Genomic DNA, 26,508 nt, shown 5'->3' on the forward strand with positions numbered 1-26,508 from the left:
TTCACCAGCTCAATGCCCCCAAAAATTCGCTCTTTCACAGAGATCAACTTATAAAATCACAATCATCTTTGAAGAGAGAACACTTTGTTTCCTGCTGACAAATTTGTGCATCATAGCCACTAAGCCATCTCAGTCATTCTTGAAAGTAGTCTTTTTAGATGGCTTTGCCACAGCACACAGGTCCAGAATGCAAAACTTTTTTTTCTACACTCTTACTCCATGCAGCTGCATCGCATACACAACACTACAACACAGATTTTGTTGATATTCATAGGCAAGGAAGCTCCAGAGATAATCACCACAGATTTTTTTTTTTTTTTTTGATCTTTTACTCAGTCGGTGACACAACAGATTTCACCATCTTCTGTCTTGAGCGATTACCTAGTAGAAGATAATTGCAAGGAAGGAAGCTGGTTAAAGCTTTCCATCTCTGAGGAGCTCCAACCAGGTGACTTGCTCAACCCTCTTTCCTTCATTAAATTTCTGATCTCATCTGCCTTGTCCCATCTTCCATCTGAAGCATACAACTTATACAAAAGCACATAGTAACAAGCTTCGTTAGGATGCATGTCTAACATTCTTCGTGCTGCAATCTCTCCCAGTTCAAACTGGGAATGAAGGCTACATCCATGAACAAATGCTCCTAGGACAGTGATATCTGGACGAATAGGCATATTCTCCATGATGTCTGCAGCTTCCTCTAATTTTCCTGCACGAGCTAATATGTCTACCATACATGCATAATGTTTCATGGAGGGCACAAAGTTATGCTCCCTACAGATAGAAGTGAAATATTTCCATCCTTCACCGACATTTCCTGTGTGACTACATGCTGATAAAAGAACAGTAACATGGACATCATTAAGTTCCACATCTTCCTTTAACATATTGTTGAACAGTGTAACAGACTCCTTGCCATCACCATGCATCCCATAACCCCTAATCATAGAACTCCAAGTTACTTCATTCTTTACTCCCATCTCATTAAAAACCTTCCGTGCACATATCACATCACCACACTTGGCATAAAAATTTAGAAGTGCCGTGTCAACATAGGTGTTAACAGATGACAAACCTTCCCTGATTAATAAAGCATGTAAAGAAGAACCAACTTTAACAGCACTTATAGAAGCACAAGCAGAGATTACGCTGACCAAAGTCACTGCATCTGGAGACATAGATTCTAAAGTCATTTGATGAAAGAGTTTAAGGGCTTCAAGAGCATACCCATTTTGGGCATAACCTGAAATTATTGAATTCCAAGCAATCACACTCTTGTTATGTATTGAATCAAAGATATACTGAGAATCTCTCATCAAGTTGCATTTTGCATACATGTCAATGAGGGCATGTTTGACATCAACATCTTCTAAACCTTGCAAAGTTGCAAGGCAGTGAACTGACCTGCCCATACTCAGATCTCCGAGTTGAGAACAAGCTGAAAGTACACTAGCTATGGTCATGGAATTAGGAAAAATTCTAGCTCGCCTCTTGTCTACAAATAACATCAGGGCCTCACTAGGCTGGCCACATTGAGTGTGCCCAACTATCATAGCGGTCCAAGAGATTAGATCATCAGTAGAACAGAACTCGTCAAATACAGAACGAGCATCTTTAATTCTCCCACTTTTGACATACATATCTAGAAGTGCGGTAGCTAGAAAGGAATTCAGATTGATCCCAGCTTTGAGCATATACCCATGAAGCCACTTCCCTTGATGCAAAGCTCCCAACTTCCCACAACCTGTCAGTAAGCTCCCCAATGTAAATTGATTTGCATCAACAAGGCTTTCCCTCATCCTATTAAACAAAATCATACCCTCTTCAGAACAATCATTCTGCACATACCCCGTGATTAACGAAGTCCACGAAACGACATTTCTATCCTCTATCTCTTCGAAAACTCTCCGAGCAGAATCAATCTCCCCACATTTAGCATACACATCCACCAAACTAGTAAGCACAAAACTATCAGGACTCCCTGCCTTGACAATATGGCAATGCACCTTCCTCCCCTCATTGACATCCCTCAACTCACAACAAGCCTTCAACACAATAGAGAAAACAATATCATCGGTCTCTCTGAGGCATTTCCTCAAACACCTGTAGCACATAATTGTTTCGAGATGCAATTCATTCAAAAAATACCATCTAATCATAACTTTGAAAGAATAAAGATCTGGGTTAGGAATTTTATCGAACACCTTACGGGCAATCCTCAAATACCCAAATGAACCATACAAACTCACCAATTTAGTGAGGCAAAGAAGATTATCAACTACACCATGAACAATGAGTAAAGCATGAACTTTTTGGAGAGAAGAAAGATTTTTGCAGGTACCCAGAAGAAGGTAAGCTGGGTTCGAAGAAATGGAGAGCAACGAAGCTTTAGATTGCTGGGAAGTGTGGTACTCCTTGGGAGGAGGATTGAGAAATGGGAAGGAAGAGAGAGAAATTGCCCGCCATTGATGAGGGTATTTGGTGATGAAAGCAGGAATTTGCTTCAGAAAATGGGAAAATAATTGATTCATGATGATTTGAAGAAGATGATTCTAATTTGGGGGAAGAAATTGCTGCCGCCATTTTCTAATTGGGACTTTTTAAGGTTTTGGTTGTTGGCATTGGCATTGGCGGAAAATCGATTGTTGCCTGTTGGTTTGAAGGCAATTAATACGAGTACGTCCATATAGCTAAAGATGGTGCCGGGCCGTGTCTCATGCCGAGCCCATGGGTTTTGGGGCTAGCTAGGCGTGGTCCACAGACCAGCTCACAAATTACGTGTTGTGTTGTATCATCGAAATTATAAATTGTAGTCAAAGTCGTACTTAAGCTAAACTTTTTAAATTGTAAAAAGGTTATGTTAAGCAGAATAGTACGGATTATTTGAAGCACATCCTTGGTGCTTCAAGGACCATACGCATACAATAATTAGGCTTTTTCATTGTGTCATACTCTTCTTTTTTTTAGATGGTAATCAATGCAATCAGATAAACATGCTAGGTCGCTTATTATGTGTAATCAGTTACCAGTTTTTTTCAAAGGTATACTTAAAAAAATTGTCTTCTCCATGATCAACCCTTTCTACTCAAGTCTTTATCTTAATCACTTTTCCCATCAGAAGTTTACCTAACTTTAAATTCTTTATTCTACTCAAGCCTCACAAATTTACATTTTACTTTAGTCAAGTCCTTTTATTTTTCCCTGCAAAATCTTACGGAGTAAATAATGTGAAAAACATTCAGTAGTGTTGAAATTCTCACCAACTAAAAAACATTCAGTTAAGATTTCATTGATCTCCCACGAGCCAATCTATATTTTTACAATTTTTACTGCACATTTTAAAGCATTAATATCTTTAATAAAATATAAAATATATAATTTGTGGGTAAATATGCTTGAAGTTGTGGCTTTAACTATGACATTCCAATATTAGAAGTAAAAGGAAATAAATGTATAGAAGTAAAAGGAAATAAATGTAAGCAAATAGGATGAGACAACGCCAACAACAAAAGCCTTAGTCCCAAAATGATTTGAGATCGGCTAACATGAATTGTCATAAGAAATTGTACGATAGAATGAGACGACGCCCATTAGTGTAGTTAAAAACCTTTCTATGTTACAAATTTACAATTAAGACCAAAATATATACACTGAATAAAATGAAAAATTTATTCTTATCATCTTATTACATCAAGATATTTCTTGGATAGCTATACTAAACATAGAACAGAAAAAATCAAGCAGAGGAAAAACTAAAGAGAAAGATGTGGATCTAGTATACAAGATTAATGATAAATTCTATCTCAAAGAAAGAAAAAAAAAATTATGATGTAGTGAAATTTCAAACAAATTATGGTCCAGAGAAAATAAAATAAAGAATACAGTCCCTAACTGCACAGACCATCAATCTCTAGCTTAAGGTCGTTGATACACATACTTCGTTCTGGGATCTACAATAAGACCTTTTCCTCCGTTCACTTCCAGATCATGCCTGCTTAACCCATCATCATTAATAGATAAAAACTTACGTAATTTATATAAAGAAAAGACATAATCATGAAGCATCTTGTTAAATTTGTTTTCATGTGTATTTTCATAATATGAAACTAATGATAAAAATGATCAAAGTGCAAATTGGAGACTGCAAAATACAAATGAGTGTATGTTCAAAGAACAGAGGGGGTGAAAGTGTATACTCAACTGGAAAACAAAATCAGGGATGGTTAACTGCTCACGAGGGACGTATCTGAACAGCTGTAGTAGTCGATCAACATATACAACTTTCTTCCAGACCTAGCCAATCACATTAATGCATTATAAAGAATGAAGAATTTGGTGGCTGGGAAGTGAGAGAAAAAACAACCCATTAAACAATGATAAAATATGATGGATGCATACCATATTATCCACGAACATTTGTAAGGCAAATATGGCTGCTTTCAATCCAAATGTTGGATGTAGTACATATATCGCCTATATCGATCAAATCAAACAAAACTATAAGTTAAATTGATCCCTTTTTTAGTAACAAATATCAGGTAAGGCAATAGATTATCTTGTAAGACTGAAGTCATCCAGTAGCATACATGCAGATTTCGCTGGTGTTTGCGGCCAAGTATTTGCTGTAATCTTCTCATCCACCCTAAGTCTGGTTGACTGTACATCCAGAAGAACAGATAATAAAAGTTAAGACATAAATTGACTTGTTATACATGAGAAATACATAGTATATACAAGCTTAGAAATGTTAGATTTCAAGCACATGAAGACAGGACATCAATGACACTCGTTAAAAGTAAACAGCATCTCATACGAACTTTTAAAGAGACATGATCCTTACGGCTGTAAAGACGCAGCAGAGTGGAAGTAGACAATAGAATACGGCTTCTGACCTATAGGCTCGAACTCCTAAAAAACAATCATGAGCATATGTTATTATAAGAAACCACAAACTCATTACGTCCACATAATGAAGAAATATCATCAAAGAAAAAAGTACTATACCTTCACTACATACATGATAAAACGCTCAAGATCAAGGCAGCGCAACAAGAAATGAGCTCCAACTACTACCATAACTGGACGTCCTTCACTATCAACCCCACCACGATATCTGAAGAAAACCAGTAGCATAACTTAAATTAAGTGGATCCCCAATCTACCAAGGTCCGATAAATATACCTTTAGTCTAAGTAAGAGCAAATAATCAAGACTGAAGCTAAAATTTTTCTCTAATACTGTATTTTTTTCCCTAGAAAGGCTGAGCAAAGCATTTAATAGTTGGGGGTGGGAAGACGCATAGTAATGCTTACACAATTTTCATCTCTGCAATCTCAGAGAGGTTAGTAGAATTAGCTTTAGCGAGGTATCTTGAATGGAGAGAATATTCTTCAGCAGCAGATAGTGGAGGGCCACCAAGGTTTCCATATCCAAGCATTTTTGCACAATTCCATCCACTTTGAGCTTGAGCAGCCTTTTCCCACTGCTCCTTTCGTCTTTGATCTGGATCCTTAATTAGTGACATAAATGCAGGATCCAAGTAAGTGTCCAAATAGGAGGGATTCCTGTCAGGTTGTGTAAAAAAACTTAATTAGGCCCAATATATTGATTCATACAACACAAAATTAAGTCCTTCGAAATTTAAAGGGCAAGTCATGAAATTGTCTAAAGTTTGACAGCTATAGTCAATTATATTATATTATATAATAGATGAAAGGCGAACAGAGATTACCCAAGTCACAAAGTGTGAAGGAGGAAAAGATGTCCTCAGACATCAGAAAATTTATTACAGATTAACCCAGTTCCTTTTACTTTCCCCAACAAAATACTGTCAAAAGCTCAAAACTTAAAAGCCCCAGCCACCTTGGCCCACAAAGATGCCCAGTAAGCACCACAGAATAGCCATAAATAATTCCGGCATAACACCTTCTCCTTGGCCTTTCCAAAACCCACAGAATGAATCTGCAGCAACTCCAAATAGTATAAACTATAAAGGAAAACCCAGGACTTCCCACACTCACCTAAAGCTTCCTCAGAGTATTAAATGCCATCTCATAATGAAGACATTGATGCAAAACCTGCTATAGGCATGACATATCATGACATACACAGTAAATAGCCATCCTTGGTCTATCCTTCAGATAACATCATTGAAGTTAACTCCACTCAATGCCCAAGTCCACACAAAGGTTCTCACCTTAAAAGGAACCCAGGCCTTCCAAAAGTAAGAACTGGTGTTTCACATTGTTTTATATACGCACTGTAGTAAAAATAAAATTTAATAGGTAAACAAATGTAGGATTATAAAACATAGACTTTAGAGAAACTAACCTTCTAGCCAATCCAACCTCATTTAGAGTAATTTCATTTGATACTTGAGAAGGTTTGGGCTCTGTCTTCTTAGCATTTGGAAGTGGCTTTATTCTGATTTTACGCTCATCTATAACAGTTTCACCATTCTCGTCCCCAACATCAGCAGGAAGTTTTGATATAGCAACCTCTTCTTCATGTTTATCACGAGGAAAGTAGAGAGGAAGTAGTCTAAACATAAAAAGCACATGGAAACAATTCACATATAAGGACATAAACTACAGAAATCAATTAGAAGCATCCAGTATTTAAGTTGACTTGTATGAATAAAAAAAAAAAAGGGTTATGAAAAGAAGTGATTTACCTTTTATATATCTCCGTGTCAGTTGATGTGGTAGTGCAAAATACAATGGCAGTAATTTTGTCCTTCTGTTTCTCGAGAAATCGTCTTACAGTCCCTATTAAATATAAGCAGTACTCAGAAAAATGTTTTGACCAGATTTTTTTTACAAAACTGACAATAAGAGAACAATCCACTTAGAATATTTGCATCTAAGACACATACCCATGTCAAATTCAAGTGAAACAGCTATATTTTTAATTTTCTGTCCATATTCTTGGTCTAAAATGAAGCATCAAGTACCCATACCCATGTTAGAGTGTCCAGAATATGACAAAGGGTACTAGAAGTGAAATGAAGAATCCAAGTGTCAATGTGTCATTGAACCCATAGGAGATTGGAAGTTTAAGAGCTACTCAGCTTGACATATGACAAGTTTTAGAGCACCAAACCCATAGAAGTGAGCAACAGTAAGGCACATTGGTGAAATTATTTGCCTCTTTGTGTGAAGGCCTTACATAGTTCCATATATTAGTAGTTATAATTTCTAAGGTAGCCATTATAACAAAGGTACAAGAGGTGAAATGATGAGTCAATATGACATTAAACACTATAAGGAGGTTGGAAGATCAAGAGCTACCCATCTTCACATATAACAAGAATGTTAGAACACCAATCCCATAAAATTGAACAACGGTAAGGCAAATTGGCAAAAACATTGTTTGCCACTTTGTCTGAAAGCCTTATATAGTTCTATTATTTTAGCGGTATTACATATTCAAAGGAGTTCATCAAGGAAGTCACTTTTTCTAAAAGGCAAGAAAAGAAATTTTGAAACATCTTACTGATGGCCACATGTGCTGCGGGTTCACGAGGATAGTTTTTTGACTCTGTATAAATGCAACCCATTGCTATGCTGCACAAGAAAAAATATACAAATTTATACAACAGCGAAAAATAACACAGAAGTAAATAAAAACAAGCATACACTCTTAAACCTTCGAAGCCCATTTTCTATAAGCAGCTCAAGGCATGATCGATAGCAATGGCTAAGAGCATTCTCTGCGGCTGTGTGATATTTGACTGCATACTTAGGGCCAACAGTATGAATTACCTTCCTAAGAATATTAATGGACACAAGTCAGTCTAATAAAAAGGAAAGAAAGCATCAAATGAGGGGAAGAAAATTGATAAAAAAAAAAATAAAAATAAAAAAAAGGTCATAGAGTCAACAGATGAAAATGCCCCGACATGTCTAGAATCTAGAATTACATGAATAGAGAGCTTCCAAATTAGATATCTTATATTCTTTTATCTTTACTTTTCTCTCCCAGAAATGAATAATATGTCACACAGCATTGATCCACCATATAATCAAGCATGACATAAGTTTTGGCTCAATTAGTGTAAACATCAAATGCAACAGAATGATGAACAGATGGACCAAAACATTTAAAAATATCAAAACAGAATTATATTTAGTGCTTGAAAAACTGCTCTGAAATTCCAGGACAATAGAAAGCATTGCTTCTACACGTTAATCATGAAACAAGATTTATCATAAATATCAGATTAAAATATTTATGTTAAACCTACCTAGCCGGAAGCTCATGAGCACCTGTCATCTTCGCCATCCCAGTTCTGCACCCACCCTGCCAAAGACAAGGCCATATTAATTTCAACTCCGACCTTTGTACAAATATTCCCCCAACCAAGTAAATGGGTAGCTACACCAATAAGATCGATAGCAGACCATTAGGTAATATCAACCACAGACAAGAAATGATCAAACAATGAACATTAAAGAGAATATCCCTCCATCCTAATTTATAGAAGTCAAGTTTCTAGCTTAGTATTTGAATAATCTATTTATTTTTTTATTTTTTTTTTTTTTTTTTGGTAAACATTATATTTTGAAATTAATTTATAGTCTAAAAAACCTGCAAAAATACTTGGAAATGAAGGGAGTGTGTAAAGGAAGCCAAAGGTAATGAGCCTCTACATTAAACTGACACTTATATCAATTGAAAGGGAAACTTGATCCAGACTTGGAGAGTGGAAAGGCCTACCAGTGTAGCACATTCTTCAGCCAGGCCAGGACCAGCAGCAGCATGTAAACCAGGACTGCTATGTGCTTCATCCATATTCTGTCCATAAACCAGGCCATTTTTGTAAAGACAATACAGGGAAAAAGCATTCATACATACGTTCACCTCAAGAGCGATATTTACTATTTTTTTACCTAAAACAGTAATCCCTTTATAATCTAGACTTGAAAAAATACCATACACAAGCAAAAGCAGCAAAGTGACTTAAATCACGAGTGACCCCATTGCATTCTACTGCTCGCTCAAGTATTCAAATAAAAAATGCAACCTCATTTGTACACCACGATCATATTCCAGGTCCAAATGTAAATGTAATTATCCATATAATTATTTAAGCCATCTTACTGACGCCAAAAACCAGATAATAATGAAGTAAATCATGTCATTATATAATTTACTTCGTATAAAGTATTGACTGTACAGAAATTTATGCATGCAATACAGGCAAAGAGAAACACAGCAAAAGTATGATGGTAAGTTACCTCGTTCGTGGAGTTAACAACAGCATCTACTTCAATATTCCAAGGATTTCCCCTCCATAGATAAACCTTCGAGTTAATCTCATGGTCAACAGGAAATCTAGACACCATTACATTACTTCCATTCTCTGAAGTAGAAGCTGATGCAAGAGGATCAGGGAAATGAGAACTAGGATAAACCGAGTCATCACCTTGGTGTTCTGAAGACCAACGAACCTCAGTATCGCTCCACCGAGGTACTTGATCCAAAGTCACAACAGAATCTACCGTATCAGCTGGTGACCCGTCCCTAGTGGGTTCAGTAGGCATTGATCTATACATGTTTCCCCAATTACTCAACAAAGCTTTCCTGGGCTCCTCTACCTCAAACCCTGATAAACTAACACCTCATTTTCCTGCCCACCAAATACATAATCATGAAAAGGGTTTCTTCAGCATTGCAGAAATCAACAATTCAACTTCCATGAAAAGGATTTATTCGAGCAATGACCCAATACAGATCCATAATTCAACAGCACATAAACAATTAATTTCACATATTTAAATTAAATCTAGACTTAGAACAAAATTGAAACAAAACCCAAATAAGAATGATCAAATAATCGATTGCAGAAAATATTGTGTCAGCAATTAGAATCAAAGTACACCAAAACATCCCAAAAACCACAGAAAAAACCCAAATTAAAAATAAAAAGAAGGGCAGAATCACAATCAAACATGGGGGATATTTAACAAGCAAGATTAACACTTTTTGCAACCATATAACCTGAAAATTGTTGTGATTAAGAAAGAATTGAAAATAATGAAGTAAAGCGATAAAAAATTAACAAATTCATAATTAAAAGAAGTGGGTAGAACAGAAAAATACCTGGAGAGAGAAAGAGGGAGATGGAGAAAGAGAAAGAAAGGTCGGCGAAGATGAGTTTGGAGAATTAACGATGAGCTTGAAAGGATCAACTTGTACCAGAACCCGACATATGATTGAAGACGTCTTTTTTTCCTTTCTTTTTTCGTTTGCAATTATTCTGGGTATTTTGACTTGGATATTGGCTTATTCCATTTGTTTTTCTTTTTGTTTGCCAGCCTAGCTTCTTAAGCCTCGTAGGAGGATCAAATAGCATCGTATCACAAAGGTTGACTGTTCGATTCTCTATCGCTTAGGTATTTGTGGTACTTAATGGCGGATCTTGTCGAAAATATAGAAAGAATGGAATTTGAATCTCTAACCTTTTACTCAAAGCTAATCATTATAACGCAATATTTTATAAGTAAGATAGGGTTATTTAATTTAATAACTAATTAATCAAAATTTATTAAGGGGGGTCGGGTCCCTAGTCCCCAACTCCCCGTCTAGTGGTAATATGGTTGATGAAATGATGACTAATTCTTATAATTCAAGAGCATTTTGATAATTTTTTTGTTTTGGGGTAGACTGTGTTCTTATATATTGTTTACTAACGAGACTTTTACATTACTTCATGAATTACATAATTCATGAGCCTTTGGTTCAAACCTTTGTAATATTTCTGTAAGCAAAAAAGAGTTTCATGATGGCTTATAATACGATGTTCATCTTATTATTATTTCTCTCGTATTCTTCTTTTGTGTGTAGAATGTGAGAGGGTGTAATTTTACATCTATGTTGATCGTGTGTATCATCGAAATCCTAGAACTTATACAAGTAACAAGTTAGGGTATGTTCCGATTTATTGAAAACAACTGAACTGACTGATCGGGGCTGAACTGAATTGTTTATAAAAGAAAGAAATTAGGAACTGAACTGAACTAAAATTAAACTGAACAGAACATGCCCTAATTATTAGTGAATACTGAATAGTGACCCTCTTAGAATTCCCTTCAAGATACACCCAACTATGTTGATCTTGTATGTGTTTTGATCTTGAATTTTGGAGTTTGCTTCCTCCCTGATTTTTGGTTAATTGCAATTTTTAGGTTTTCCCTAACCATGAGTAAAAGTCACCTTAGTTACCCCAAAATTGAAAGTCTGTAATACTCACTCTTGAATCTATGCATCAAGTTTAATCACTTATACAGTTATACCTACCTCTCAAAACATCTAGTATTGAGTTAAATGTTTGAATATTTCTCTCATAGTGCAACTACATGCATATAAATATATACTTCGTAACAATTAAAATATACAAGTATAATAATGTGGTTATAATAGCGTTAAAGTCAAATATCTAAATGTCTATATTTATTAATGGTTTTTTAAAATATTTTTTCATGGTAAGTTGATAATATGGAATTTTCTTAATAGGGCCTATTACGTCTATTATTTTCCTTATATAATAAAGATATTCTATAAAAATTATATATGTATGCAGTATAACTGTATAAGTTAAAACAAAGTAATTTTATAAGAATACTTCCATGAAAATTAGATTCAAAATTTCAAATGAGATCAAACAAGAGTAAAACTTTAATAACTTGTGTACATGGATCATGACTAGCTAATTAATGGCTTACAAAAAGATTTTTTTTTTTTTCCTCTAAAAAAAAAAGAAAAATCATTTGGTGCCAATCTTCTGCTTGAGCGTTTCTATGAAAGTATCTCTTTCCTCTGCTGTCATTCCTTCGGTGGAGCAATCTCCAACTCCCCACTCTGCTCCTCGTAAGCAATACTTGTCCAATATTTCTTGCTTGTTCCTGTCAATTTTACCATAACCAAACTAATTATATACTACCACCTTCGTCTCAGATTCAGTTGTCACATTATTGATGCAAATTACTACATGCTATCAACGTGACAATTAATTTTGAACTAGTAGACTAGCGGAGTGATTTCAATCACATTACAATAATTTCCTAACAATATAAACATGATGTTATTAATATAAACAATAATTTCCTAACAATATAAACATGATGTTAAGTGCATCAAATAATAACTTTGAACTTGGTAATGGGTACAAGAAATTTACTTCTCCTTGTTCTTTTTGGACCGCTCAAGTAGCTCTTTGATGATAGGGGATGACTTGATTCTCTCATCATTTTCAGCGTACTTCTTTTGGTTCTCTTCTGCAGGTATCATCAAAGTAATCAAACAGCGCAATCACAGTTAGTTTAGTTGTCACATTACTAGTTCAAATTACTCTATTAACACGATTACTAGTTCAAATAACTCTATTAACACGTGACATGAGGATAAAATCCGGACTAGGGTAGTACGAGTTTATGGACTACATACCATTAAAGCGATCTAGGAATTCAACCTTGGGAAGTTCAGGACCTGGAATAGATTCAATTCCAGTAGAGCCAGACAAAAACCCTGCTTGAGCTACATAAGTTCACCAAAAAAATACATATAAAATTATGAAAAAAATCAGTAAAATCCCAAATTCAGCAAAGAATAAAAATGAAAGAAAATTAGAAATGAGATTACCTGGATTTGACCAACAAAGGACTAATGAAATAGCTAAAGGAACACAATATTTTTGCATTCCTTGTTGGGTGAATTTTGCAGTAGGAGGATTGTTAACATAATTGGAAACTAAGTTTTTTTGAAATTTAATTTGGGAAATGAAAATTGTAGATTGGAATTTTTTTGGGTATTGATTGGAAAGAGGAAGTTGAAGTGAAGAGCCATGAAAGGACGAGTGGAAAGATGAAGAAATCATTGGAAAGTAGGGGTGTTTCTCACCTTCTTTCTTCTTCCTTTCAACTCCCTCTCTTACAAGACTACAAGAGAGTAGAGAAAAGATAACAAGAGAACAAAAATAAACGGTTGGCATTAGTTTTGATTGTCTCGCCTTTTCAAAGGCATTAGGCCTGTTAGTTGCTACTCCCTCTGTTTATTTTAGTTTGTCTTATACGTGGACATAATTTCTGATTTGAGAAATTATTTCCTTATCTAATAAAATGATTTTCCTAGATAATTTTAAGGTTCCAAATGCATCTTTTGATTTTACAATCTCATATTGTCCAAGCTAACAATTGGTTTTTTTTTTTTTTTTTTTTTTTTTTTTTTTTTTTTTTTTTTTTTTTTTTTTTTTTGGTGAAGGAAGCTAGCAAGTGAATCATTATTAAATAAGACTATAAAAAATCGTTGAGGCAACTAGTGATATATTACACTAAAACACTAAATTAATTGGTGTTTCTTAATTTAATAAACCTCTAATTCAATTAGTGGTTAATGGATGACTATTTATCTACCATGACTGAATTTTATGCACGATTTTCCCAGATAAACCACTAATCGAATTGACAATTTTCGTTGGTACACTGCTAACTGCAAATTGATTTATCGATTATTTTCTTCATATAACATCAATTATATTGACCCTTCTATCCCGGGGAGAAAAAGTCATTTAACAAGGAGATTTTAATTTTGTGGAATCTTGATTCAATCAAGTTGTTGAGTTTTCAAAGAGCGGATTCATGATTATAATTGTATTTAATAAAAAAATGTTTACTTGGACTGAATGTGGGAATTTTTCGCGAAAATAGGGTATTTGAGGAAATATAAATATATCGCTCAAAATAGAGGAGTAGAGGCTTAGAAATTGTAAGAACTCGTGTATACCAAAGATGGGACAATTGTCAAACGTAAGGGCACACTCCTTTTTTACACTCGTTTATTCGATGCAGGAATAGGCATCTTCATCTATACCACGGTAATTGCCAAGCACAATACAATGGAATCACAACGACAAAAGAAAAACTATCAACTTTTGGTGAGCATTAGTCTCCTTAATATGAAAAAGCTTTCTTCTTGAAGATGAAATTGATTTGACAATGCTTGAATATTTCTAAACCACTTGACTGATACAACACTGCAAATGTTCACCTCTGAAGTTCAAGTGAAAACTTGGTTTACTCCCTTCTGTATAGTCAAGGTTTTAATGCAATCTGCTGATAGAAGTGGATTCATTACAATGTTAGTAATGTGTACAAGTAACAGCAAAACATGTTATTCTGTAAATGGTGTTGAAGTTAAGCTGATCAAAAAATTGGAAGTCTTAACAAGTATTAGGACTGCCTTTGAATTTCCAACACCATTTACATCAACAAGGAAGATATGAACGCATGACCTTAGCATGCCAAAACCACTTAGGAGTTAGGAGGGAGTTTCCCTTGTCAAGTTTGTAATCACGTCACCTTCTGGTTTAGCCTTCCATCATGGCTTTTGCAGCATCAATAATAGCATCCCTAAGATCCTTTGGAGCGCGACCTAAGACTGTATAACCTTCTTTGTCTTCAATATCCACATCGGCTCCATGTCTTACTAGAAGAAGTGCAACCTGTCACCAAATCAATTCCAGAAATCAGATTATGAAGCCAAGTTCCGTGAAACAGGTGAGGTACATACTGCTGATAGCAATGAAGTGCTGTTTTTGAAACCGGTAAATGCAGTTAAAAAGTTAAGTGTGATATAGGTGTGGGCGTGTAGCAATAGGGGAAAGAAAATTATCAAGGTAATTTGCTACAATTTTGACTGACAGCAAAGTCTAAAAAAGAATGACAGAGTTCATATTGGTCACATCGTTAAAAACTTAATTGCAGACTGGACAGTGGCATTAAATCTTACTAATTTAATTCTAGAATAGAATCAGCTTCCTCTGTTTGATATTGGTTGGTACATATACTAGCCGTTACCATTCTAATATATAGGGAATATGAATATATGATATCCTAATATGTCCTTACTATTCAAGTAATGGGGAGAAGAAAAAAATTACACAGTGATTATATAGGGTGCATTTGAAAATTATAAACAACATGAACTATGAGAGGGGTGGACAATGTAACGACAAATTCTTATTGGAAGATGTTTGCTGTCAATCATCTCAGAAATCTTAATCACAAGAGCAGCAACAGGGCCAATTTTCAAAGCGGCAGACCAAGATGAAAACCACCCAACTTTATTTTTGAGGAGAAAAACTACCCAACTTAACCCTCTTTAAATTTTCATTTATTAGTGATATTTTGAAGGGAAGACCCAAGAAAGAATATGGAAAGAAAAGAATCACATAGCTAAGGCTGGTAAGAAGACATCACGAAGAGGTAGTCATCTAAAAATTACCTGTCTGTCTTCACAAATGACAGCAGTCATTAGAGGAGTTTGATCAGCTCTGTCAAGGGCATCAATCTCTGCTCCTTCTTCAATGAGGAGTTCACACAACTCTGAGTTCCCTGTGCTAGCTGCACGATGCAGTGGTGTGCATCCAACCTAAAACAAACTCTTGAGCATTAGCCACAATGTGCAACACGAGTATTTAAATCAAAAAGTACAATAAAGTTGAAAAAAATAAAATGCTTCTTTTCTCTATAAAAAGTTATTTTGACAAAAAACCTTGTCCTTAGCATTGATGTTTGCACCATGGGCAAGCAACAACTCAGCAACCTTCACCCATCCCTTGCTAGCAGCATAGTGAAGAGCAGTTCGACCACCATCATTTTTCAAGTTAACATCAGCTCCTGTCCACAGGGGTGGAGCCAGGAAATTTTATTAGAAGGATCAAAACCGCGTATTATATACTCATATCATGCTGTAAAAAAATCACTAGAATGACTAGATTCACAAAATATTAATTCGACTAAGTTTTGTGTGTTTATAAAATAATATAATAATTCATACTCCTTCCGTCCCTAAATTAGAAGCCTATATCTCTTTATTATGTGAGTAATAAATATTAGAAATAGGCTTCTAATAAAGGGACGGAGGGAATACTATGTAATTATTTTATAAACAAGGCCCCATTTGTTCACCTTATTTCCACTTTTTCCGGGGAAAACAATTCGGATAAGTTTTGATAAAGATTATCATGTTTAATTTACAACTAAAATAATTTCTAATAATTTCAGGTAAGAAGTAAAAATCGGGTAAATAGAACACACTCTGAAAAACAATAAAATATAAACAACAACAACAAAAATAACAATGATTATACCATGCATGATAATTAAATCCAACAAATCCAGATGTTGGTTAAAAAAGATACGACATTGGATATAGGAAAAAGGAAATAAGTGTAACGTCCTCAAACACCTCGAAATGCTTTTTAGGTCAATCAAGTACTTAAAACAGAATAAATAGGGCTCTTTGGTCTTATAATCTCATCTCTACCCAATAATGTGAATGTTTTAATTAACAGAAAATGACAAATTTAAAATTTGGACAGACTTAAACCCCAAAGCAGGTTCCATCCCAAAACTAATTAGCATTGGGCAGAGTAGCTCCTAGAGCTTATAAGGTTAAAAATCTCTTTCCAATTCTCCGGCTCACATGAGAATAACATAAGGAATAACACTCCCCCTCACACGTGAAGGTCCTAAGAACTAAAAAAGGATAAATTCTCACCAAAGTTGTGCCTTTTGGATAAATTTAAACACTAAAGGGGTTTAAACTGCTCAATCTGCTGACAAAAGTCACAAAACAATGTTTTACCTTTATAGATGTTAAGTTCCATGAATACATCTATCCTCACAGGTTGTTTTAACCTAACCAATGCCCACCAGCATCCCTTGCTTGTCATTACATCATCATATTTCTTTCCCTAGTCATGCATAAGTGCCCCTAATTTCTCCAGTAAAAAGAATAATGTTATGTACCAATTTCTCACAGTATAATTAATACGAATTTCACACAATGAAGGACAAGCTTGAGTATTTGATTGAACTAAGCAAACCGAATTACAGATTAACAGAGGATAAGCATAACTTTAGGCTATGAGTCTCATGGTGACTTTAGGCCACAACTCTCTCAAGGATTCACTCTAATTTTCTGGATGATCTCTCTACTCCTCTACTACTACACTTATACTCAAAGCTTAACTAATACATGTGACATTCAAATAACTAAAATAGAAACCCATAAGGGGTATGATTAAAGTAGGCTAGTTTCTTTCCTTAACTTCCCCTTAATTGGCTTTGTCATGTTGTTCCTTGTTCCTTGCCCTTGCTGACCCTTGCTGTCCCATATTGGCGCGCCTCGTGTACACCAAAAGTGGTGGCTGACTTTCGGTAACGGCCCCGTTGACCCAATCCATAACATCACTCCCCCCTTTGAGTTTCAACTTGTCCTCAAGGTGGAATGACGGGAACCGCCGCTGAATGGCTGCATACTCCTCCCATGTGGCTTCAAATTCGGGCAAGTCCTTCCATTTAATTAGCACTTCAAGATCGCGCGTGGTCCCCTGCTTCTTCCAGCGTGTTGCAAGTAGTTCTTCCGGCTCAACCAACATCTCCAACATCTCCAAGTCGGGAGATAATTGTTGAGGAATGAGAGGTTGAGATGCCAAGTCCCCTAGAGCACGTTTCAATTGTGACACGTGAAAGACTGGGTGAATGTTGCAAGTGTCGGGTAACTGAAGTTTATATGCCACTCGTCCGATTTTTTCCAACACTTCGAAGGGACCATAAAATCTCGCTGCAAGTTTCTCGAAAGGCCTTCTTGCGAGGGATTTCTGACGGTACGGTCGCAATTTGAGAAACACCTTGTCTCCCACCAAAAACTGCTCATCTCTTCTGCTTTTATCGGCATTTATCTTCATGACTTGTTGTGCCCTGTTGAGATTCATACGAAGCTCGTCCAATATCCCGTCCCGTTCCTTCAACCCTTCCTCCAGACTACTGACCACTGTTTGATTAGTGCCTAAGCGCCATAATTTCGGAGGGTCCCGACCATACACAATCTTGAATGGAGCCATCTTAGTTGAGGTGTGAGGGGATGTATTGTACGAATATTCAGCCCACGGCAGCCATTTGGCCCAAGTCCGTGGCTTCTCTGTGATGAAACATCGGAGATACGACTCCAAGCACTTGTTGACGATCTCCGTCTGCCCGTCGGTTTGAGGGTGATAGGCCGTGCTTCGTTTGAGGTGAGTGCCTTGCAATCGGAAAAGTTCCTTCCAAAATATACTCATGAATACACGATCCCGGTCTGAGACAATGGACGAAGGAAAACCATGAAGCCGAACAATCTCCTTCACAAAACAATCGGCCACCTTAAGGGCATTAAAAGGGTGTTTGAGCCCAATAAAGTGACCGTACTTGGAGAGTCGGTCGACCACCACCAACACGGTGTCGACACCACGAGACAGAGGTAGCCCTTCCACGAAATCCATGGAAATGTCCTCCCAAATTGCTTCGGGTACGGGAAGTGGTTGAAGTAATCCAAGCGGATTCTTGGTGGTTGATTTGTTCCTCTGACAGATTTCGCATTCCCTCACGAATTTTCCGATCGCCTTGCGCATACCCGTCCAAAACCAATCGGCGGTGAGGCGAAGATAGGTTTTGATTTCCCCATCGTGGCCTCCCACCGGGGGTGCTGTGATACTCTCGCAAAAGAACAGGGATGAACTTTGAATTGCTGGGTAAAACTACTTTGTTTTTATAAAAAGCTCTATTTCCTTCAAGATGAAAACCCTTGGGCCCACTTTTTCCCTCGATGTTGCTCAACCATTTATCAGCCTCCAATTCTCTCTCCAACTCGGCCCAGTCCACGAATTGGGAATGGGCCATGACTTTCAATTCAGCCCTGAAGCTGCACTCGTCTTCTCCATTCAACAGCTTCCCCTTGCGAGACAGAGCATCCGCGACTCTGTTCGCTGCTCCAGGTTTATAATTGATTTCGAAATCAAACCCCACTAATTTTCTAATCCATATCTGATATTCGCTTCCGACTTCTCGCTGATGAATTAAAAATTTTAAACTTTGTTGGTCTGTCCGAATTTTGAACCTCCTACCCAGCAGATAGTGCCGCCATTTCGTAACAGCAAGAGCTATTGCCATGAGCTCCTTTTCATAAATGGATCGACCTTGTGCTCTCACTCCCAAAACCTTGCTGTAATAGGCAATCGGACGCCCATTTTGGATCATAACCGCTCCAAAACCATACCTCGAAGCATCCGTTTCAACGATGAATTTTTCTTTGAAATCGGGCATCGCCAATATAGGTGCAGTAGTCATGGCTGCCTTGAGTTGGTTGAAGGCTTGCGTGGCTGTTTCTGACCACCCATACGAGTCTTTCTTCAGTAGGGAGGTTAGAGGTTCCCCAAGTTGCGCGTAGTGGTGCACAAACTTACGGTAATACCCCGTGAGTCCTAAAAACCCCCGGAGCTCCTTGAGATTCTTTGGCACCTCCCATTCAAGAACCGCTTTAATTTTCTCTTGATCCATGGCAACCCCGTGCTCGGAAATTACATGGCCTAGATAGGCCACCTCCCTCTCACCAAACTCGCACTTCTTCCAATTAGCGTAGAGGCTATGCTCCTCTAATTTTTGCAACACTAATTTGAGGTGTTCCCGATGCTCCTCACACCCCTTGCTATAAATGAGAATATCGTCGAAGAACACCAAGATGAACTTCCTCAAAAATGGCCGGAAAACATCGTTCATTAACGATTGGAAGGTTGCCGGAGTGTTAGTAAGCCCAAAAGGCATGACTAAAAACTCGTAGTGCCCCTCATGAGTACGGAATGCGGTCTTGTGGGTGTCCTCCGGTCGTACCCTTATTTGATGAGACCCCGATTTCAAGTCTAGCTTCGAGAAAATTTTCGACCCGTGCAACTCATCCAAAAGCTCATCAATCACGGGAATGGGATATTTGTCGGGGACGGTTTCTTTGTTCAAGGCCCGGTAATCCACACAAAACCTCCACGACCCGTCTTTTTTCTTAACCAAAAGCACCGGGCTCGAGAACGGGCTACTCGACGGGGTGATGATCCCGACCTCAAGCATTTCATAGATCATCTTCTCAATCTCGTCCTTCTGGGGCGGGCCTGAGGGTATCTATAGGGTCTAACTGAAATTGGGTCACACCCTTCCTTCAAAAGAATAGAGTGTTCATGGCCTCTTTGGGGTGGAAGCCCACTAGGCATTTCAAACACTTGCTTGTACTGATCCAATAAACCCTTCAAGAATTCAGGTGGGCCTGATTTGTTTGCCCAGCCCTTCTTCCTCCAACATGTTCATTTCCACCGGAATTCCTTGCCTTTCCTTGGATAAAACCCGTAGCATAGCCTTCAAGGATATTTGGGATTTTTCCAACGACGGATCGCCAATTCATGACCACCGACCCTAGCTTTTCCAACCATTGTACCCCCAAAATCACCTCCGCGTTGCCAAGTGCTAGTGGTAGGAAATCTTCCACCACCGTGACTCCTCCCTTCAAATCCACCCTTACTCCCTTACAAACTCCTACGCCATGCACCTTATCCCCATTCCCCAATGCTACCGAAAACTCTCCACCTCGATTGCGGCGTCTTCCACCACCTTCGTGGAAATAAAATTATGAGTGGCCCCCGGGTCCACCATAACAACCACCTCTCGTCCCTTCACCACTCCCTTCACTTTCATGGTTTTAGGATTTGATAACCCCACAACCGAGCAAAGTGACACCTCCACCGGTGGTGGATCATAAACGACTACCTCATCTTCCTCCTCGATTACCTCTTCCTCCGCCCCTTCGCTCACAATCAACACACTAAGCTCCTTCCGTTTGCACCGATGACCCACACCCCACCTTTCATCACATTTGAAACATAGCCCTTTCGATCTCCTCTCCGCCAACTCAAACTCCGTAAGCCGGCGGGTCCCTCCACCAGAGCTCTGGGTCGGGCCTGGGCTGGGTCGGCCCATATTCACCGAGCCCTGAGATTCTGGGGCTTTAGGCCAAGTCTTGGGCGGCCCATTACTGGGTAGCCCGTAAGTTTGGACCAGCCCTCTACTCCCAGAGGATCCACTTTGGGCTGAATTTGTAATTGGAGGCCCATTACTAGTACCTCCCTTCCAATTCATGACTGGCCCTCTACTCTGCTGCACCCTATTTCGCTCTTCAATTCGACTAGCTATTTCCATGGCCTTTTCTAAATTCGAAGGATTAAGCAACCTTAGTTCAGCCTTAATCACCTTGCTTAGACCATTAATGAATTGTCCAAGCATCAAACTCTCTGGGATATCCTCCAATGGTGCCGCCAACTCGATAAATCGCTGGCGATACTCCGCCACCGAGCCGCCGCCCTGCGAAGCTGCCAGCCACTGTTCGTGTAATGTCCCCACGTGTGATGGTCGGAATTCGTTCAAAATTCGATGTTTCAGGTCCGGCCATCCGTAAAACGGTCGCCGCTTCTGTTCCCACTGGAACCACTTGAGTGCGGATCCGTCCATGGCAACCACGGATGCTTCCATTTTTTCCCTCTCCGTCAGGTGGTAGAATTCGAAGTACATTTCGGCCCTGGCGGTCCAACTATCCGGGTCAGCCCCTTCGAAAATTGGCATTTCCAACTTCCGATGCTTCCAATGCCCACCGCCGCCGCCTCCTCCGCCGCCGAGCCAGCCCCTACTCTCAGGAGGGTGCCATCCCGGCTCCTCGTACGACCTCTCCTCGTGAAAGCTATTTTCTCCGCTCAATCCTCCTTCCACCGGTTGTATAACTGGCGGTTGTTGCGGTTGTTGAGGTTGGGGCGATTTGGGCTGCTTCAATTTCTCCAATTCCTCTTGAAGCTTCGTGAATTTCGTACGGTCAAGGGTGGCCTGAGTATTCACGGTGGCGCGGAACTGGTCAAGGCGGTCTTCTATCCGATTGACCACCTCCTCTGTCTTTCTCCGTTCTTTTTCGATTTCCTTCCTCTCTTCTTCCATGGCTGCCTTAATGGCCGCCGCGACCGTACGCGTAAGGTTGTCATCTTGCGGCTGTAACTTCTCCTGGATGTTGGCTAGCGCTTCTTCTATGGCGGTGAGTCGTTGTGGTATGTCTCCTTCCATGGCTGACCGGATTGATTTTTTTATTTTTTTATTTTTTTAACTGGTGGCTTTCCTGGTGGTTTCCGGCACCGGCGGTCGCACCACCGCTCTGATACCAAGATGTTATGTACCAATTTCTCACAGTATAATTAATACGAATTTCACACAATGAAGGACAAGCTTGAGTATTTGATTGAACTAAGCAAACCGAATTACAGATTACCAGAGGATAAGCATAACTTTAGGCTATGAATCTCATGGTGACTTGGGCCACAACTCTCTCAAGGATTCACTCTAATTTTCTGGATGATCTCTCTACTCCTCTACTACTACACTTATACTCAAAGCTTAACTAATACATGTGACATTCAAATAACTAAAATAGAAACCCATAAGGGGTATGATTAAAGTAGGCTAGTTTCTTTCCTTAACTTCCCCTTAATTGGCTTTGTCATGTTGTTCCTTGTTCCTTGCCCTTGCTGTCCCATATTGGCGCGCCTCGTGTACACCAAAAGTGGTAGCTGACTTTCGGTAACGGCCCCGTTGACCCAATCCATAACAAATAATCAGGACCTCACTATACTTCAATGTTGACTCCAAAATATGGACCCATTTACTCCTCATGGGACAACCTAAACATGACTGACCTACAACCTAATTTTGCTGCATTTCTGTCATTGGTGAAACCCTCCTGGTTCCTAGTTTCAACTGTTGATGTTATGAGTAGGCCTTGACCACATCAACTTCACTCCCTATGCTTTGAACAAAGGTCGGTTACTCCTAGCATTCAGCATCTATATATTTGATCACTACCAGTCATGCCCTTCATTAACTCATAAACGCATGTTTTCTTTTGTACTTAGTACCTCAAAAGACAAGAAATTGACACACAAACATGAGGAAGAAAAGTTAGTATATAATTTACTCTAATTGCCAATTTACAACCTCTGCATTTGTCCACAAGCTGATCCTATTAGCAAGAGATTTGAAACCAAAGACAGTTTAAATTCTTTTTCATTTCGCTCATTAATAATCCTCATTTTTCCAGTTGTATAAACCTATTTCTACCTTTTAATTTTCTTATGATGGACCAAGGACATAGGAACAAGGGAAACTAAAGCCACTCTCTCACCTGTTGCATCACTCAGAGAACTTTCTCTTAATGTACTACTACTACCCTACCACAGAAGTACAGACACAGCACATCAACACCCCTTGCCTTTTCAGTAGTTTCCTTGGAGGCTTTTAAATTCTATGACAATGCCATCTAAACTAAAAGTGTTGAAAGGTTTTGTCTAGAGACCTAGGACATATCAGTACATTATATTAGATAACTAAATTGATTCAAAGCCCACTCATCGCATGACAATATAATTATATATGAGTGTCAATTTATATATATTACTATGATATTCAAAACATAGAAAGTAGAGAGATGGAATCAAGGGATCACACCGCAAACGGTGGTCAACTACAAAATCTTAAGAACCAAATATTATGATTTTCTTGCTACAAAATCACTTCATTCACTAAGATTGCTTTTGTTTTGGCGGAAAACATTTTATTATAATCTTCTCAAGTGTGAAAAATAGTTTTTCCAAGAGTGGAAAACATCTTCCTTTTAAAAAAGATAGATTGCCACATTTTTCTCACAACTAATATCCCTTTCCTCTCCTCCCATCCATCTTCTTTCTTCCACTCACATTTTTCCCCTTCATCCATAATTTATCTTGTAAAGAAACAAATAAAAACTATTTTTATATTATGTTTTTCCTTGAAATTGTTTTCCATGGGAAAAATGATTTTCTATTGAAACAATGGAGCCTAAAGTATCACTTATCATTTCATAAACTTACTCCATTGTCATCAATCAATTGAGCCCAAACTTATCATCAACTTCATCAGACAGCACCGAATACTAAAACAAGTATACAACAACATTAATATCAGCGACATGCATCATGCATCTTGCCAGTGACAACGGGAATGAAGTTCAAAACACTCTTTCTAAACAACAGCGTGACAGACCTCATACCAACGTATATAATTAGAATCATTCAGTTTTTATGCACCCCAAAACCAAGTGCAATTACTGGATAAACCCAGCACTCAAGCAAATCTACAATGCCAAACACATTGTGCCTCCGCCCTCGAGTTAAACATATCACTACAAATGCTTGTTCACATATAATCACAATCCAAATATAAGTACTTGTATATATTATTAAGAACTAAAAATATGAAGTATTTCAAATTATAAACCAATCTAAAAGTTCAACAACCAATTCCATTACACCCTTAATTCCTCAATCAACCCAAACCTTGCTAAAATTTGAAGCGTAAATGACAAGAATCCTAAAATAAAATTAAATCCCAGGTTAATTCCACTTAATTTACAAAGGAAATCACAAACCTTTAGTAAGGAGAATCTGGAGAACGTCAAGATTTCCAATACTAGAAGCAGAATGAATTGGGGCCCACCCTTCTTCATCCTTGTTATTAATCACTTTCCCTGTTGAATCAGCTTCAGCTAGAATTTCAACCACCTAAATAAAACCCAGAAAAATTGAATTTGATTAAACCAACAAAACCCTAAAAAACAGAAATCAAAATTGAAGAACTGAAGAATGCAACCTTGGAATGAGCAGAGGAAGTGGCGACGTGAAGGAGCGAGCGACCGTCGTCGTTTTGAAGAGAGAGAAATTCGGAGAGTTGGGTTTTGGAGAGAGAGTTGAAGAGGGAAGCGTCGCCGGATTCGGCGGCTTTGAAGAGTTGGGTTGAGGTGATTTCTGTGTCATTTGAAGCTTCTGTCTCCATCTCCATTTCAGCAGAAGATCACTATTCAGTTTTTCCTCTTCTTTTTCGTATTTTTGGTACTGTACAATGTAGGATGTGGACAGAGAAACTCAAAATTTAACTCAAGTAGAGTAACCACAAGGCCACAAGGTTTAAAATTCTTTTCGTCAAAATCTGATCCGACCTTTTTAATTCGAAACCAACTCGAAAAAAATATCTTACTCAAAATTTCGATTTTAATTCATATGAACATAATAATTTAACGTGACTCGAGTTTAAATTTTGACCTAATCCAATCTAATCAAACTCGACTCTAACTTCCGAATTAATACCTTTGAATTTTTCTAAATAGTGCTTTTGTCAAAAAAAATAACTTTTTAAAATTGAATCCACTATTTTCAATATTATACAAGGTACCCATCAAAAACAGTTTGGTATTCTGCTATATCTCTGCCATTAACCTTTCGTTAAGGACTTCTGTTAGTTTTATGTTTTCCATATTTTAACTTTTTTGGCGCCTCTTCCTATTTTTGGTGAGAAAAAAATTTCACTCCAAAATTACCACGGTTCTTCTCCTCTTTGTTTATAAATTGTGATGAAAATTTTGTTTTTCCCTCTAACCTTTGTCTTCTCACTACATAAAGAACCATGCAATACAAAAGGATTCAGGGGAAAAAAGGTAGATCTTGAGACATTCTTTGAGGGACGGAGTAGTAATATCAAAATTGAATTGATTTTGACACTCTTTATCGAACAACCGGTTTGCCACACATAGCAATGCTATAGCCTATAAACATTACTTACATTATAACAAATAGGCAATACAACAAGAGAAACTCATACCTTAAGCAATTGACTGTATGAATATTGAATAATAATAATAATAATAATAATAATAATAATAATAATAATAATAATAATAATAATAATAATAATAATAATAATAATAATAATATTGAAGAACAAGATATTCCCCAAAGGGGTGACCTGAGAACACAAGAGATAATTAGCAATCTTAATAATGCAAATTAAGCTAATTACATCCTGTGTTCTCAGTTTTCACTCCTCTGGGGTGTATCTCCTATTTTCTTTTTAGGACTTCAATTCTTGTTTCATTTGTATTGGCCTCTTGATCGATTTAATACATTTGTTTGCATATGATTGATATTCTTGATTCTTTATAAGGTTGAAATCATGACATTATGTTGTCACATGACGACATTGGTAGTTATTTGACATAATTCTTCCATTATGTTGTCATCTAATAACGTCCCACTCTTCACCAACAAAGCAAGGCAACAAGTAGTTAGAAGAGTAAGGAGTTGAAAGACTACGTACAATTGTACAAAACTCATATAAACCCTTCCATAATTTTCTAAGAAACTAGGTACAACTAATTTATGAAAATATTCACCATATGTTGTGATAGTAGAGGTAAATGTAACATGTCCACACCAAAAGCCGCGCACACACACACGAGGGAACTGGGGAAGTCCATAGAAAAGAAAATTAGAAAGGTTTCGTGCACCGGCTGACAAGCACAAGGGAAGAGAAAAAAAAAAAAAAAAAAAAAAGTGATCGGGACTACAAATCCATCAGTGTCATTGTTTAGTTCTTATTATTAGTTTGTAAACTTAATACAAAGTATTAATTTTTGGTATAATTAGTTGTTACATCTACCAATAATTGGGTCCATACTCCATACACAAGATATTCATGAAATTGGCCAAGTTGCAAATTTGTGCATAACATAAATACATCCAACTAG

General features: G+C 37.6%; 4 protein-coding genes across 6 annotated transcripts; all 4 read right to left on the reverse strand.

Moving 5' to 3' along the window:
* Positions 1-356: 356 nt before the first annotated feature.
* Positions 357-2,700, reverse strand: LOC145563513 (pentatricopeptide repeat-containing protein At2g03380, mitochondrial-like). The gene has a single exon (XM_081623959.1). The coding sequence runs from the start codon at positions 2,529-2,531 to the stop codon at positions 378-380; it is 2,154 nt and encodes a 717-aa protein (XP_081480085.1). The 5' UTR covers positions 2,532-2,700; the 3' UTR covers positions 357-377.
* An 896-nt stretch (positions 2,701-3,596) lies between these two features.
* On the reverse strand, positions 3,597-10,317 carry LOC145562223 (uncharacterized). Its single transcript, XM_081622429.1, has 15 exons — positions 10,105-10,317; positions 9,240-9,631; positions 8,719-8,796; positions 8,246-8,301; positions 7,648-7,767; positions 7,495-7,565; positions 6,674-6,767; positions 6,331-6,540; positions 5,313-5,564; positions 5,005-5,113; positions 4,841-4,908; positions 4,587-4,656; positions 4,399-4,473; positions 4,202-4,293; positions 3,597-3,991 (listed from the first exon to the last, which is right to left on the reverse strand). Exons 2-15 carry the CDS (start codon positions 9,555-9,557, stop codon positions 3,916-3,918), a joined length of 1,689 nt encoding a protein of 562 aa, XP_081478555.1. The 5' UTR covers positions 9,558-9,631; positions 10,105-10,317; the 3' UTR covers positions 3,597-3,915.
* Positions 10,318-11,656: 1,339 nt separating this feature from the next.
* On the reverse strand, positions 11,657-13,000 carry LOC145562226 (uncharacterized). Its single transcript, XM_081622432.1, has 4 exons — positions 12,643-13,000; positions 12,448-12,537; positions 12,182-12,278; positions 11,657-11,906 (listed from the first exon to the last, which is right to left on the reverse strand). The coding sequence occupies exons 1-4, from the start codon at positions 12,989-12,991 to the stop codon at positions 11,768-11,770; spliced, it is 675 nt and encodes a 224-aa protein (XP_081478558.1). The 5' UTR covers positions 12,992-13,000; the 3' UTR covers positions 11,657-11,767.
* Positions 13,001-13,955: 955 nt separating this feature from the next.
* LOC145562224 (uncharacterized) lies at positions 13,956-24,829 on the reverse strand. 3 transcript variants are annotated; one of them, XR_014094298.1, is made up of 6 exons: positions 24,579-24,829; positions 24,358-24,490; positions 15,553-15,677; positions 15,283-15,429; positions 14,291-14,500; positions 13,956-14,108 (listed from the first exon to the last, which is right to left on the reverse strand). XR_014094298.1 is itself a non-coding variant. In XM_081622430.1 (6 exons), exons 1-5 carry the CDS (start codon positions 24,765-24,767, stop codon positions 14,366-14,368), a joined length of 729 nt encoding a protein of 242 aa, XP_081478556.1. In that variant the 5' UTR covers positions 24,768-24,829; the 3' UTR covers positions 13,956-14,108; positions 14,358-14,365. The 3 variants fall into 3 exon arrangements, 2 of the variants coding, with proteins under 2 accessions (XP_081478556.1, XP_081478557.1); XM_081622430.1 differs by having other exon boundaries at positions 14,358-14,500; XM_081622431.1 differs by having other exon boundaries at positions 13,956-14,111; positions 14,358-14,500.
* Positions 24,830-26,508: the final 1,679 nt, after the last annotated feature.

This window comes from Chenopodium album, chromosome 10 (genome assembly GCF_948465745.1).
Source record: "Chenopodium album chromosome 10, dcCheAlbu1.1, whole genome shotgun sequence".
NCBI classification, from domain to species: Eukaryota; Viridiplantae; Streptophyta; class Magnoliopsida; order Caryophyllales; family Amaranthaceae; genus Chenopodium; species Chenopodium album.